Source organism: Astyanax mexicanus, chromosome 10 (assembly GCF_023375975.1).
Source record: "Astyanax mexicanus isolate ESR-SI-001 chromosome 10, AstMex3_surface, whole genome shotgun sequence".
Lineage (NCBI taxonomy): Eukaryota > Metazoa > Chordata > Actinopteri > Characiformes > Acestrorhamphidae > Astyanax > Astyanax mexicanus.
This window is the reverse complement of record NC_064417.1, coordinates 44889423-44901813: the sequence shown is the minus strand read 5'-3', so window position 1 is coordinate 44901813 and position 12391 is coordinate 44889423. Positions and strand designations below refer to the sequence as shown.

Sequence of the window (12391 nt, the reverse complement as noted above, 5' to 3'; positions counted from 1 at the left end):
ATGTTTGTTTACAAGAATGTTGCATCTCTGACATCCTCTTGGCATGGATAGTACTCACACTGCATGCGTACCATGCGTGAGTCCAAGTGAACCACCTCTTCAGGCGGGGCTGTGCCCTGGTTACGGTTCAGAGCGTTCACACTAGTCAATCAAGCCATGCTTTGGGAGGTAACCCTGTCCGGGCATGGCCCAGATTGCCTAGTGTGAGTACACCCTTAGTTTCACACTGCAGTTTAGTGAGTGGACCAATGAACTTCTAAAGAACATTGCTACATCCTGTTATCATCACCTATGTGGACTGTGTGTCGTTATAATTCATATTAATTGGTTTTATAGAATGTTGTCAATTCAGTGAGATGCTCTTGTGTATTACATTGTATACATACGTTTGTTTTAGGGTGTACTCACACTAGGCATGGTTTGGCTGAATGAAGCTAGAGCATGGTTCTGCCCCCTCTATTCTCCCCTGTTGGCCTGCGCTCCCAATGCGTTTAAACAATCCGTGCCCGATTACACTTATGTCGTTACTCACTGCTCAGTGAGATTGCCGGTGTTGTACCGAATTCAACACCCCCGCCCTGAAAAGCACCCTCTCTCGGGAGCGCATCTTTTTGATAAAAGCTGAAGATAATCTGCTTTAATTCAAAGTCAAAGTCAAAGTGTTTTTATTGTCATTTCAGCTATATACAGAGTACACAGTGAAACGAAACAACGTTCCTCCAGGGACCATGGTGCACATAAACACAGTGTAGACAGAACAATAGTGCAACAGTACAAAAGTGCAGACAGACAATACAACACAATACAGACAAAGAATAATAAATAACAAGACAGTGTGCAAATTATGCAGTGTGCAAAAAAGTGTGCAAAAAAGACCAGTGAGGTAGTAATTACCTCTATTACACAGTGTGCAATTTACTTTTATTTACAAAAGTTACGCTTATCTCAGTCATATTTACATACATAATGCATGCTCTCATGAGGGGGTGCTTTTCCTGGCAGGGGTGCTGAATTTGACACAACACTGCCATGTTTGTTTACAGGAGATGGCATCTCTGACATCATCTTGTTCCGTGCTGTCAGTTCAGAGAGTTGCTCTTACAGGTGTTGTGATGAATTCTGCCCCCCTGCCAGAATCCAACTCCCCTTTCCAGGAATGTGCGTCAATAATATATGAAATATTTCTAAATTGATTGTTCAAGAAGATATGCTCTAGCTGAATTATTTAATAAAACAATTAATGTTTCTGTAGAATGACCCAATTATATTTATATAATTATATGATTTTGTTGTGATTAATTCCATACCTGCACATTATTGCTGTTGGCCCACAGGAACATGCTCCTGCTGTTTGGGCCGCGGCTGGGAGACATGTGATGTCCCCTCGATGAAAGCTGAGATGAAGGTTCACACAAAACTTGGCTGGAGCTCTCCAGTGTCCTTCCCTGTGCCAGTCCACCTGATGCCAAAAAAGGTAATTTCAGGGCATTTCAGGGTCGGGAGAACGCAGCCCCACTCTGTGCTTAAGTGCTGGCACATTATCAGCTCCCAAATTAATCTCAAAAACTAACTGGAGCACAAGAGTTCACAGAGAGTACATCCAGCAATGCTCTGGATTACAGCCTGGCTGTTACCGGAGTCTGCTATCTGATGATATAAACCTGTATAATTCAATATGGACACAATTAAACAGATTCCAACAGTTTGGAGCAGAACTTTAGTGATATGACTGAACTGCAAATAATCACATAGGATTGTCACTTTTTTATTCTATATAATATAATACTTTATAATACTGTAGGCCACTTCAATATAAGCTAAAACGTGTGATATTGGTCACATGCCTACAACCGCAGCACAGCAGTGCCAATATTACACGTTATAGCACAAACCTCAAGTGTATTATTGCTATTACACCACAAAAGTTCCATTATTACTGTTTATTAAAAGATTTTAAAGTTAAATAGAATGAGATACAATACAATCTGTGTGGTTATAAAAAATCTGCAAGTCAGAATAATTCCATTGCTGCTCTGTTTGTAGCTGCGCTGTTTGGTTTGTAAGCGCTGCATCGTTGCTAGGTTACCTGTATGTTGCAGAGTAATACTGTACATAGAGATCTTCAGTTACAGTGCATTACCGGCTGATAATGGCACACATAGAATGCCCCTCAGCCAATCACATTGCAGGGTCGGAACTAGCTGTTATAATTATATCTTATTTACTTTTTTTATTAGGTGGTGTTAACTTATCTTTTTTTTTTCAATTGCAATTAAAAGATAATTTTTTATGCCACAAAATGCACATGAACAACTTATAAATACCTGTGTATGGATTGATTAAACAGTATGAAAGACTACAGCAGCAGCATAACTGTTACAAAAAGTAAAGTTACATTGCATACCTCGTCTGCCTGCACATTATCACGCATTTCACATTTCTGAGTGTTCTCCACTTGAACTAAAAAAATCCTTAGATCCTTTACTATCATAAAGAAGGGCTCTGCTGTGAATATAAGAACAGTGCAGTCAGGTCCAATTACCCAGACCCACCAGAGTGCTGCTTTTCCCAGTGTTTGCGCAAGAGCTCCTCCAATAGGCCCACAACATCCCGCCAAACATCGTCAAAAAGCTCGTCAGCCACCGCGTCACGGATGCAGGCTTTGGGGGACACTGGGGGTACCCCGTCCCTCGAGGCCACGGCTGAGACCTTCCTCTGATCCACCCCCTCATTCTCCCTACGGTGGGAAGAGTGACGCAAGAAAGCCACACTGTCAAAACACACCCACACACTCCTCAGACGTGCTGTGTAATGAACTCCCATTTACGACTGATTAACAGCTCCGCTGGGTTAATCGCGTCACACTGGGAAAAGCGTGATTTCCTTTTGATTAACATAAGTCATTTGCCATTAATAGAATAAAGAACTTTACACATTTTCTTCTTGTACTGAAGGTTTTTGGACAGCCAAAATAAGTTCAGGGTCTGAAGTTTACTTTTTTAGTTTTGGAGAGAAGTTCCAAAGCCGATGTCTCTAACAAGTAATAAAATTTAATGGGACACCAATTAACACTGTTCAAACTGCAGACCACAGACCATACAGAGGGGTTTTAGAGCTTTTTATAGATAAAAGCACACATTTAGAACAGTTGATGACTCAATGTCAACCCCATTTTGAAAAGACAATTTGTCAATTATTGTAGAGATAATTAATTGTTAGTCACTGATTAGTCATGTACTGTCCAAATCACAGCTACTGATATACAGCTCTGGAAAAAATGAAGAGACCACTTCAGTTTCTAAATCAGTTTCTCTAACTTTGTTATTTATACGTATATGTTTGAGTAAAACTCTGGACAACATTTTAAGAGTTCAGAAATCAATATTTGGTGGAATAACCCTGTTTTTTAAAGAATATCAGAGTTTTCATGCATCTTGGCATGCTTTCCTTCACCAGTCTTACACACTGCTTTTTAATAAATTTATGCCTCTACGCCTGGTGCAAAACTTCAAGCAGTTCAGCTTGGTTTGGTGGCTTGTGATCATCCATCTTCCTCTTGAGGTTTTTAATTTAGTAAAATCAAAGAAATTCATCATTTTTAAGTGATCTCTTATTTTTTTCCAGAGCTGCATACCAGATTAAGGTAAAGCAATATGTTGATTATTCTGAATATCACAGATAATATCAATAGTTTTATGCAATAAATACTACACTCATCATCAAAGAAATAGTTGTGAAAATACCTGCAACAGAAGGAGGTCTCAGATTGCAATGCTACTTTTAAAACTTTTTCCTAAATTATAAAAATAAAATTCATACTTATTCAGGCAACTATTGGCCATATTTATTGAGCAACACAGAAGTACTATGAACTGTGTGTGTAATGCAATATGCCAGACATTTTGGTATGGAGTTGTAGAGGTTCCTAATGGTGTTCTGCAATAATTCATAAATCCCATGCAGCTCAAATAATTTTCCACAGTTCCTTCAGATTTTCCTTTAGAAATGTTGATAGTGTGCATAATAGAATTCCAGATAGGCCTGTCATGATAGCATTGTTTGTGGACGATATATCATCCCAGAAATTATTGTGATAAACAATATTTTTGTCATTTAAAACCATTTAAATCTCACTGACAAAATAATAAATATATATTTTTCTTTCACCTACTGCAGTCCACACTGTTTTTATGGAGTCACAGTTATTGAAAGTTTGGTCATTTAGCATGACTGGCTAAAATACTGTTCACTGTTGTATATATGAACAAACATTCAAATTAACACAATAGAAAACATCAGGATTACCAAATATTATTGAGGTCATGTTAATTTATTGTACGATAAATCGATAATGTAATTATTTTGACAGGCCTAATTCCACACATGGTGGTGTGGCTGGTCATGGTATAGAATCTGTAGTGTTTTTAAGGCAAGCTCTTGGGAAGCCAGTAGTGTGTGGACAGAGTGCACAACAGAGTGTGTGTTCAGAAAATGTAGGGCCACAGGTTACTAAACCTCATTGATGTAATTTTGGGTTAAGAAAGTGCCTGCAATGAAGGGCAAAAATGACGTGGCATCGTGCAAAATTAAAGCCAACACCATGACACCAGGCCACACTGCTGACACAGATTTATCTGGTTTGTCTCCACAAAGATAAAAGCAAGACTTATAACTGAAGATGACCTTCTTCCATTCTAAATCAAGCATAATAGTCTTGCATGACTACCCACCAAGTTTCATTCCTATTGGTTGTTCTATTCTGGGTATAAGCACTGTATTTCTTTGACAATAAGTGTAATATAGTATGTACAGTGATCTTAAAATTAAATGTTAGTTAAATTATTTCAGTAAGCACATTTTATTGGTGTAAAAAACTCTTGTGACCTACGTTTCTTTTCCATCATAAGCGAGGAATTCCTCAATCCTTCCCTCCACCTCATAGACTTCCTCTTCGTCCTGGATGGGAGAAAAAGAGAGCTCGGAAAGAGGCAGCCGATTAGCCCAGGGGCCCGGGGCTAGTCTGTGGCCCTCCACACACAGCCTACAGGGAGAGAGAGAGAGAGAGAGAGAGAGAGAAAGAGAGAGAGAAGAGGGGCACAGAGTGAAAGATGAGAGAGAGAGGATTCCCATTATATCTGGCCCAGACTGATAAATGCGCCACTTATGGGCATTTTAGTGCCGTGTCATGCCATTACTCCATACAGCAGTGCATATTTTAAATCAGGTGCAGAGGCCACGTGTTAGAGGGCTTGTAGGTGGGTAAACAGACAAAGTGAAAATATGAACCGCAGTGCACATTCTGAGCCAATGGATGAATGCAGTCTGGAGAAGAAGCACCAGAAGAAAAAAGAAGAAGAGAGCCCTAAAACCAATCAATAGCTTTAATCCATTCATCAGGAGCCACAGCCCTCAAAAAAAGTACTCTGAAAAGAAAAGACAGCCTAAAAAAGTAAAGTATCTGAGTATCTGTTCAGAAGTTTACCTGCTTTAGTGTTTATATAAAACTTTAATAATGGATGATGATCTTTAAAGCACTAAAGAAAACTTGCAGCTATTGAGAAACATTGGCAAACACTGGGATAAGTTAGTATTAAAATCAAGCAAACTTTCATTAGTGTTTTACTTAGGTGGGGCTCATAGATGTGAAATGATTTTATTATTTATAGGTTTATGTTTGAGTAAAATGAACATTGATGTTTTATTCTATAAACTACAAATAACATTTTTCCCAAATTCCACATGAAAATATTGTCATTTAGAGCATTTATTTGCAGAAAATGGGAAATGGCTGAAATAACTAAAAAAATAAGCTTTCAGACCTCAAATAATGCAAATAAAACAAGTTCATATTCATAAAGTTTTAAAAGTTCAGAAATCAATATTTTGGGGAATAACCCTGGCTTTTAATCACAGTTTTCATACATCTTGGCATGTTCTCCTCCTCCACCAGTCTTACACACTGCTTTTGGATAACTTTATGCCTTTACTCCTAGTGCAAAAATTTAAGCAGTTCAGTTTGGTTTGATGGCTTGTGATCATCCATCTTCCTCCTGGTTTTCAATCTGGTATGTATAGTGTTTTGCGATAATGTTCTGAGTCCTAAAAATACAATATATGTTATAAATGTATAGTTTGCATGTAAAGATTGCTTGCAGACACATTTCAGATAATTTTGTTATGTATTTAATAGAAAGCAGTGTTTTACTCTGATTGTTTAAAAAGTAAATGCCATAAAACCAAAAATATGACTACATAAACTTAGTTTCTCAGTCAGAACAACAAAAACTTTGATAAAAATAGATAAAATAAGCTATCGAATCTATTTTATGGCATTTACTTTCTGAAAAACAAGCTGCATTACTCACTGACAGTTAATGACAGGCCAATGCGCCTGGTTTGATAGAACATGGTTTGCTGTTTGATATGATATGTGTGTCATGTCCATAGCTAACTCTGATCCCAAGTTTGTGTGAATGGATTGGACGAATTATCTGTTACCTGATCTAGTTAATGTTCTTTATATCGAGACCAATATCAAATTAGTTCATAACTTGTTTTTAAACAGTAAAATTGTTCTCGGCTATGCTTTTGAAATCCCATTGTCAGAACATAAGAATCTTCCTAAAAACTATACAAAAGTGGGTTTTAAGAAAAACGTCTTCTTAAGGACGTTTGTTGAATAAAGTTGTTTGAGTCTGGACACTTAAAAGCTTAGCAGATTGCAGGAAATCAAAAGAATCACACCATCTCTAGAGAAGATCTCCTGCTCTCATTTAATATAAATTGATGGTAAACATTTGCTTTGTTTGCATAATATCTGAACAGATGGACTGTGTTCATAAAATAAATCTGTGGGGGGTCCATGCAACTTTTGCACACAAGCACTATGCAGGGGGTCCATGCAATTCCTCACGCAAGAACTCAGTGAAGCTCTGATCTAACGCTTTAATGAAAAATTACACAAGTTTCTCCAAACCCCAAATGAACTGGACCAGCCAGCATGTTTTGTCTGAAGATTGATCAATATGTTTTAATATGTTTTCATGGATGCAGGCTTTGCGATTGGGCTGTATGATATTGGAAAAATACAAATCTGAGCATGCAAAATATTTCTTTTCTGTGATACAATTGGATAGATTTTCATAAAACAGTCACCAGAAGTCATTGATTCATATTAATAATGTGCACTGTAGATTTGTAATGTCTAACATATGACAGGAAAGATACAGTTCCAGTCTAAAGTTTGGACACACCTTCTTATTTAATGTTGTCCTTTATTTCTTTATTTAATGCATTTCCTACAATGTAGATTAATATTAAAGGCATGGAAACAATTAACAATTAAGTGTTTGTCTTCCACATTAATCCCCTGATCTAAACCTAATGAACTGAGAGGGTGATTTGAGGTGATTTAATTGGGATGAGCTGGAGCTTCAGAGCATGAAGGAAAAGCAGCAGCTATTGTTCAGCACCTCCAGAAACTCCTTCCTTCAAGACGCTGAGAAAACTATTCCAGGAGACTTCACCTCATTATGACACAGAGATTAAAATACAGAGAGTCTGCAGGTCTGTCCTCACAGATAAATGTGATACTTAGAATAATCTAAATTATAAAACTACACACACACACACATATAAATAAATAAATATATATATATATATATATATATATTCTGGTTTGTTTAACACTTTTTGTTTACAAAAAAAAAATCAGTTTATGATCCTCTAGAGCTTCAATACAGTCATTAAAAAAATATACAATGTAAAAAATCCTAAAAAGAAAGGAAACACATTGAATGAGAAGAGGCGTGTCTAAATTCTAATTGGTACTGTATGTCATGGAAAATCAGAATAATGGAAATTTAGCTTTTGAATAAAACAACAAGCAAACATAATGTTGTAACACTTATACTACAATAAGGGTATGTCAAATAACTGTAATAAACATTGTTAAATTGTTAAAAGTAATATCATAACTAATTATTAACTGACACTAGCTACTCCATTATTAAACAAAGATTTTAATGTTTAAGAATGTTGTATATATTGTTAATTAATAATGAATGAATTATGTACTGTATGTGTTAAACATTTAGTTTTCAACTAGACTCAATAATAAATAGCTGAGAAATGTTACAGAATTTATTATTTTATATATTTATTACATACAAAATATTGGTAGATTACTATTGTTTACAAAATTGAATAAGTGTTTTTACTGATTGATTGAAAAAATATATATACCATTTTTTGTTTAATTTTGTATTTAATTTAGTATATTTTTGAAGAAATAGTATATTTTTGTCAGATCAATAAGAAAAAAATACCTTAAAATATTCCAATTTTATTTATTATAATTCACCCACCCCTACCTACAATGTGACTATCGCACATGAACAAATTGGGAATAAAATGCTGAAACTTTGTATAGTATGGCCATATTTTGTGAGACATTGTGAGGATTCATTCTACAAGGTCACATTCATCCCTTTGCAGTTTTATTTTTTCACAGTTTATCTATTTTTAAAACATTGAAAAACGTGTAAATCTGATTCTTTATAAACTGTAAATGTATCTATTTAGGACACTGTTTAATATAATCCAAACCTCATGCATACTTTAAAACCAGAACTCTTCACTGAAGGAAAACCATCACAGTGCAAGAAATCCATGAAAAACTTCAGGAAAGGTCAGAGGGGGCTCATGTTTTTTAATCTGGCCATTCTCAGCTCTGCAGCACGTGCCTCCCTCAGCCATCTGTCTTATCTGTCTGCCACTGGCCACATGCCTGCCAATGCTAGTCATCATAGCTCTGCGCCGTCAGGCTCTGCCACCCAACCAGCGTTTACCCTCATTCATTTACACACTGCTATGCTACGCCACTGCGCTTCTGTTACTACACCACAACGTTATGGAAGTCAGTTAATACCGAGTATTAAAACACAGTGTCGAATTTGTCATGTCGAAAAGGTGCTTTTCATGGCGGTGGTGCAGATTTTGGCACTACTATGTTGCCAAATTCAGCACCCCCGCCAGGAAAAGCACCCCAGCCAGGAAAAGCACTCCCTCTCAGGAGTGCACATGTACATATTCTTGGCTTTAACTTTTTAGAAAATTTAAATGCTCAAAATGCTGTTCTTAGCTACGCTGACTCCTAAGAAATACGAAAAAAATAGTCATGTTACCCGCAGCCTCTCCCATGAGGGGGTGCTTTTCCTGGCGGGGGTGTTGAATTCGGCAACCTAGTAGTGCCGGAATCTGCACCCCCGCCATTAAAAGCACCCCCTCTCTGCAGCACGTACGCACTGTCTTCTTGGTAAAAGCACTTTAACTTTAATTAGAAATAAACTCCTAGAGGGGATGCTTTTCCTGGCGGGGGTGCTGAATTCGGCACAACACCAAAACTGATTCATTCAGGGATGCTGTCAGAGAATGAACTTTGTTTTTAAATGATAAATGTAGCTATAAACTGAAATGCCAATACCCAAAAGATTACAGCAGTATGTAAATTCACCATGAAGCGTTTAACTTAAGTTCCTCACACTGGAAGGCCCTCATCTGTTTAGGTTGTGAGGTATTATCTTGTAAGTAAGGCTGAACACTGGCCAGCGTGGTTATGGCAAAACATGACATGATATGAATTATCAGAATTTGAGTGAGACCTGATAGTGCACCCCAAATTAATGGAATAGTCCATTTCCAAAGTTGCGTGGACATTTCACCTCCTGAGCATTTTTAATTTCTCATAGCTAATGGGGAGTAGTAGGACATAATAAGTTCAAAAGCTAAACTTTGTCTTCGTACAGGAAGTCTCCATTGGGGACAGCAGTTTATTTTAACATTTCAAAATTACCAAAAGAAGCCAATTAGTACAAAATCATAATTTTAGCGTTCTACGGTAAGTAAACAAACTAGTTTCAAAAATAACTTTTTTTTTATATAATTTTATTTCTAATTTTTCCCATTTTCTCCCCAATTTACACAGCCAATTACCCAACCCACTCATTAGGACTCCCCCTATCACTAGTGATGCCCCAACACACCAGGAGGGTGAAGACTAACACATGCTTCCTCTGATACATGTGAAGCCAGCCACCGCTTCTTTTCGAGCTGCTGCTGATGCAGCATTACCGAGCAGCATTACAGCGCACTTGGAGGACAGTGCAGAGACTCGGTTCCGGTACATCAGCTCACAGACACCCTGTGCTGCAGACATCACCCTAGGAGTGATGTGGGGAGAGAGCGCCATCTACCCACCCAGAGGGAGCAGGGCCAATTGTGCTTCCTCTGAGTGCTGGCAGCTGGATGGCAAAGCTGCATGAGCTGGGGTTCGAACCTGCGACCTCCTGCTCATAGTGGCAGCGCTTTAGACCGCTGGACCACTCGGCGCCCAGAAGAGTGCATCTGTCTTTAAAGGAAATGGCAAGTGACACACTGATTGGTTTAGAATTAGTCCATGTCTTCTGCACGCTTTGAGCCACGCAAGGCGTACTTTTCCTAAAATAGGGCCCATAGTCTCACAAGGTGTACACCTACCAAGCTGTAGCAACAAAGTAGATGTTTAATAAATTTCGATTTTAAAGTTCGATTTTAAGCTAACTCTAAAATCCTCTACAGCTGAATGTGTACAGACAGAGCAGGTGCTTACTCGCTGTGATCTTCTCTCTTGTCCAGACAGGGAGGTGACAGAACAGTCCCAGCACTGGTGGCTCTTCTGTGGATATACTGCACCCCCTCCTGTTTCGGAGGCTCCAGCTGATTGCCTAAAATCCTGCGGCAGGAGCAAATTCAATTTGTGAAACTGAATACAACAGCTGTCCCATTTTCCATACAGTAATAGCATGCTAAAGAGCATTCTGGAGAGCTTACCAACACATTCTAAAGAGGGTGAGGTATTGTGAATGTATTTAGATACAGTATTCGACCTGTCACTGTAATTACGTTCATGACCTCATTATTGCTCAGTGTGTTTAGTTAGTGAGAAGGACACATTAACACGAATACATCAATATGCTGACTTAGGATATTTTAATATTTTTATATTCCAAAATTAATGTGTAACTGCATTGTAGTATTACTATTATTATTGTGTCAGTGGATTAAACTGCCCTTAAAATGACAATAGTATTGTTTATTGCAATTACTTTTAGGACAATACATGATCCAAAAACAATTGTTATTGTTGACAGGCCTTTATTAGTCATGCTGTGTGAGTACCTGAGGTGTGGAGAGTGTGTGTTCCATTCCTCACACTCCTTCTGCAGGGTCTCAGATTTACTGCTCAGCTTCCCTTCATACAGGAGATCGTCCAGCGCGCTGAAGAGCTGCCTCACACGCCGAGTGTTCACCCGGTCAAACTCCTGCACACACACACACACATACACACATTGATACTGGTTAAAAGTGAGGAGACACAAGATTATATTATATAAGATTATAATTTTTGAATAAATATAACTTTAGACTGCAGAAAATAAGGGAAAAAATAAGAGACCACTTAAAAATGTATGAATTTCTTTGATTTTAACAAATTAAAAACCTCTGGAATATAATCAAGAGGAAGATGGATGATCACAAGCCATCAAACCAAACTGAACTGCTTGAATTTTTGCACCAGGAGTAAAGGCATAAAGTTATCCAAAAGCAGAGTGTAAGACTGGTGGAGGAGAACATGCCAAGATGCATGAAAACTGTTTTAAAGATATAAACCAGGGTTATTCCTCCAGATATTGAATTCTGAACTCTTTTTTTCTTAAAACTTTATGAATATAAACTTGTTTTCTTCACATTATTTGAGATCTGAAAGCTCTGAAGGATCTTTTTTTTTTTGTTATTTCAGCCATTTCTCATTTTCTACAAATAAATGCTCTTAATGACAATATTTTTATTTGGAATTTGGGAGAAATGTTGTCTGTAGTTTATAGAATAAAACAACAATGTTCATTTTACTCAAACATAAACCAATAAATAGCAAAATCAGAAAAACTGATTCAGAAATTGAAGTGGTCTCTTATTTATCTATTTTTTTTTTTTTAGAGCTGTATGAAACAGTTTTAGAAGTCACGGTATGCACTTTGTGAGGAATTGATATACTCGCCCACACACGGGCCTTTAGGGTGTAAACCGCTAATCACGTCACTGCGTTTCCGAGGGATTACTCGAGTTGTTGCCTTTTTTTCCTTGTTTACTGAATATCACATATACAGAATAGTCATGAGACATGGTGAAGGAGCAGATGGTGTAATCATTCTTACATCGTATCTCCAGGAGTAAATGGAGCTGTGTTCGGTGGAGAAGCCCGTGGCACAGCCAGCGCTGCCCGAACAGGAGGTGAGGCGGCTCACTGGGCTGGCGCCACCAGCGGAGGAGCTCGAGCACGCCGAGACGCTGC

The 12391-nt window shown here is 37.8% G+C and overlaps 1 protein-coding gene across 1 annotated transcript in view; it reads right to left on the bottom strand.

The window, feature by feature from the left end:
* fam149a (family with sequence similarity 149 member A) overlaps positions 1 to 12391 on the bottom strand; it is a 35024-nt gene that overhangs the window by 13827 nt on the left and 8806 nt on the right. Inside the window, exons 3-8 of the mRNA XM_022684205.2 lie at positions 12255 to 12387; positions 11218 to 11360; positions 10649 to 10771; positions 4889 to 5041; positions 2553 to 2737; positions 1308 to 1459 (exon numbers count right to left, since the gene is read on the bottom strand). Coding sequence (XP_022539926.2) covers positions 1308 to 1459; positions 2553 to 2737; positions 4889 to 5041; positions 10649 to 10771; positions 11218 to 11360; positions 12255 to 12387 — 889 coding nt within the window. The remainder of the gene's footprint in view (positions 1 to 1307; positions 1460 to 2552; positions 2738 to 4888; positions 5042 to 10648; positions 10772 to 11217; positions 11361 to 12254; positions 12388 to 12391) is intronic.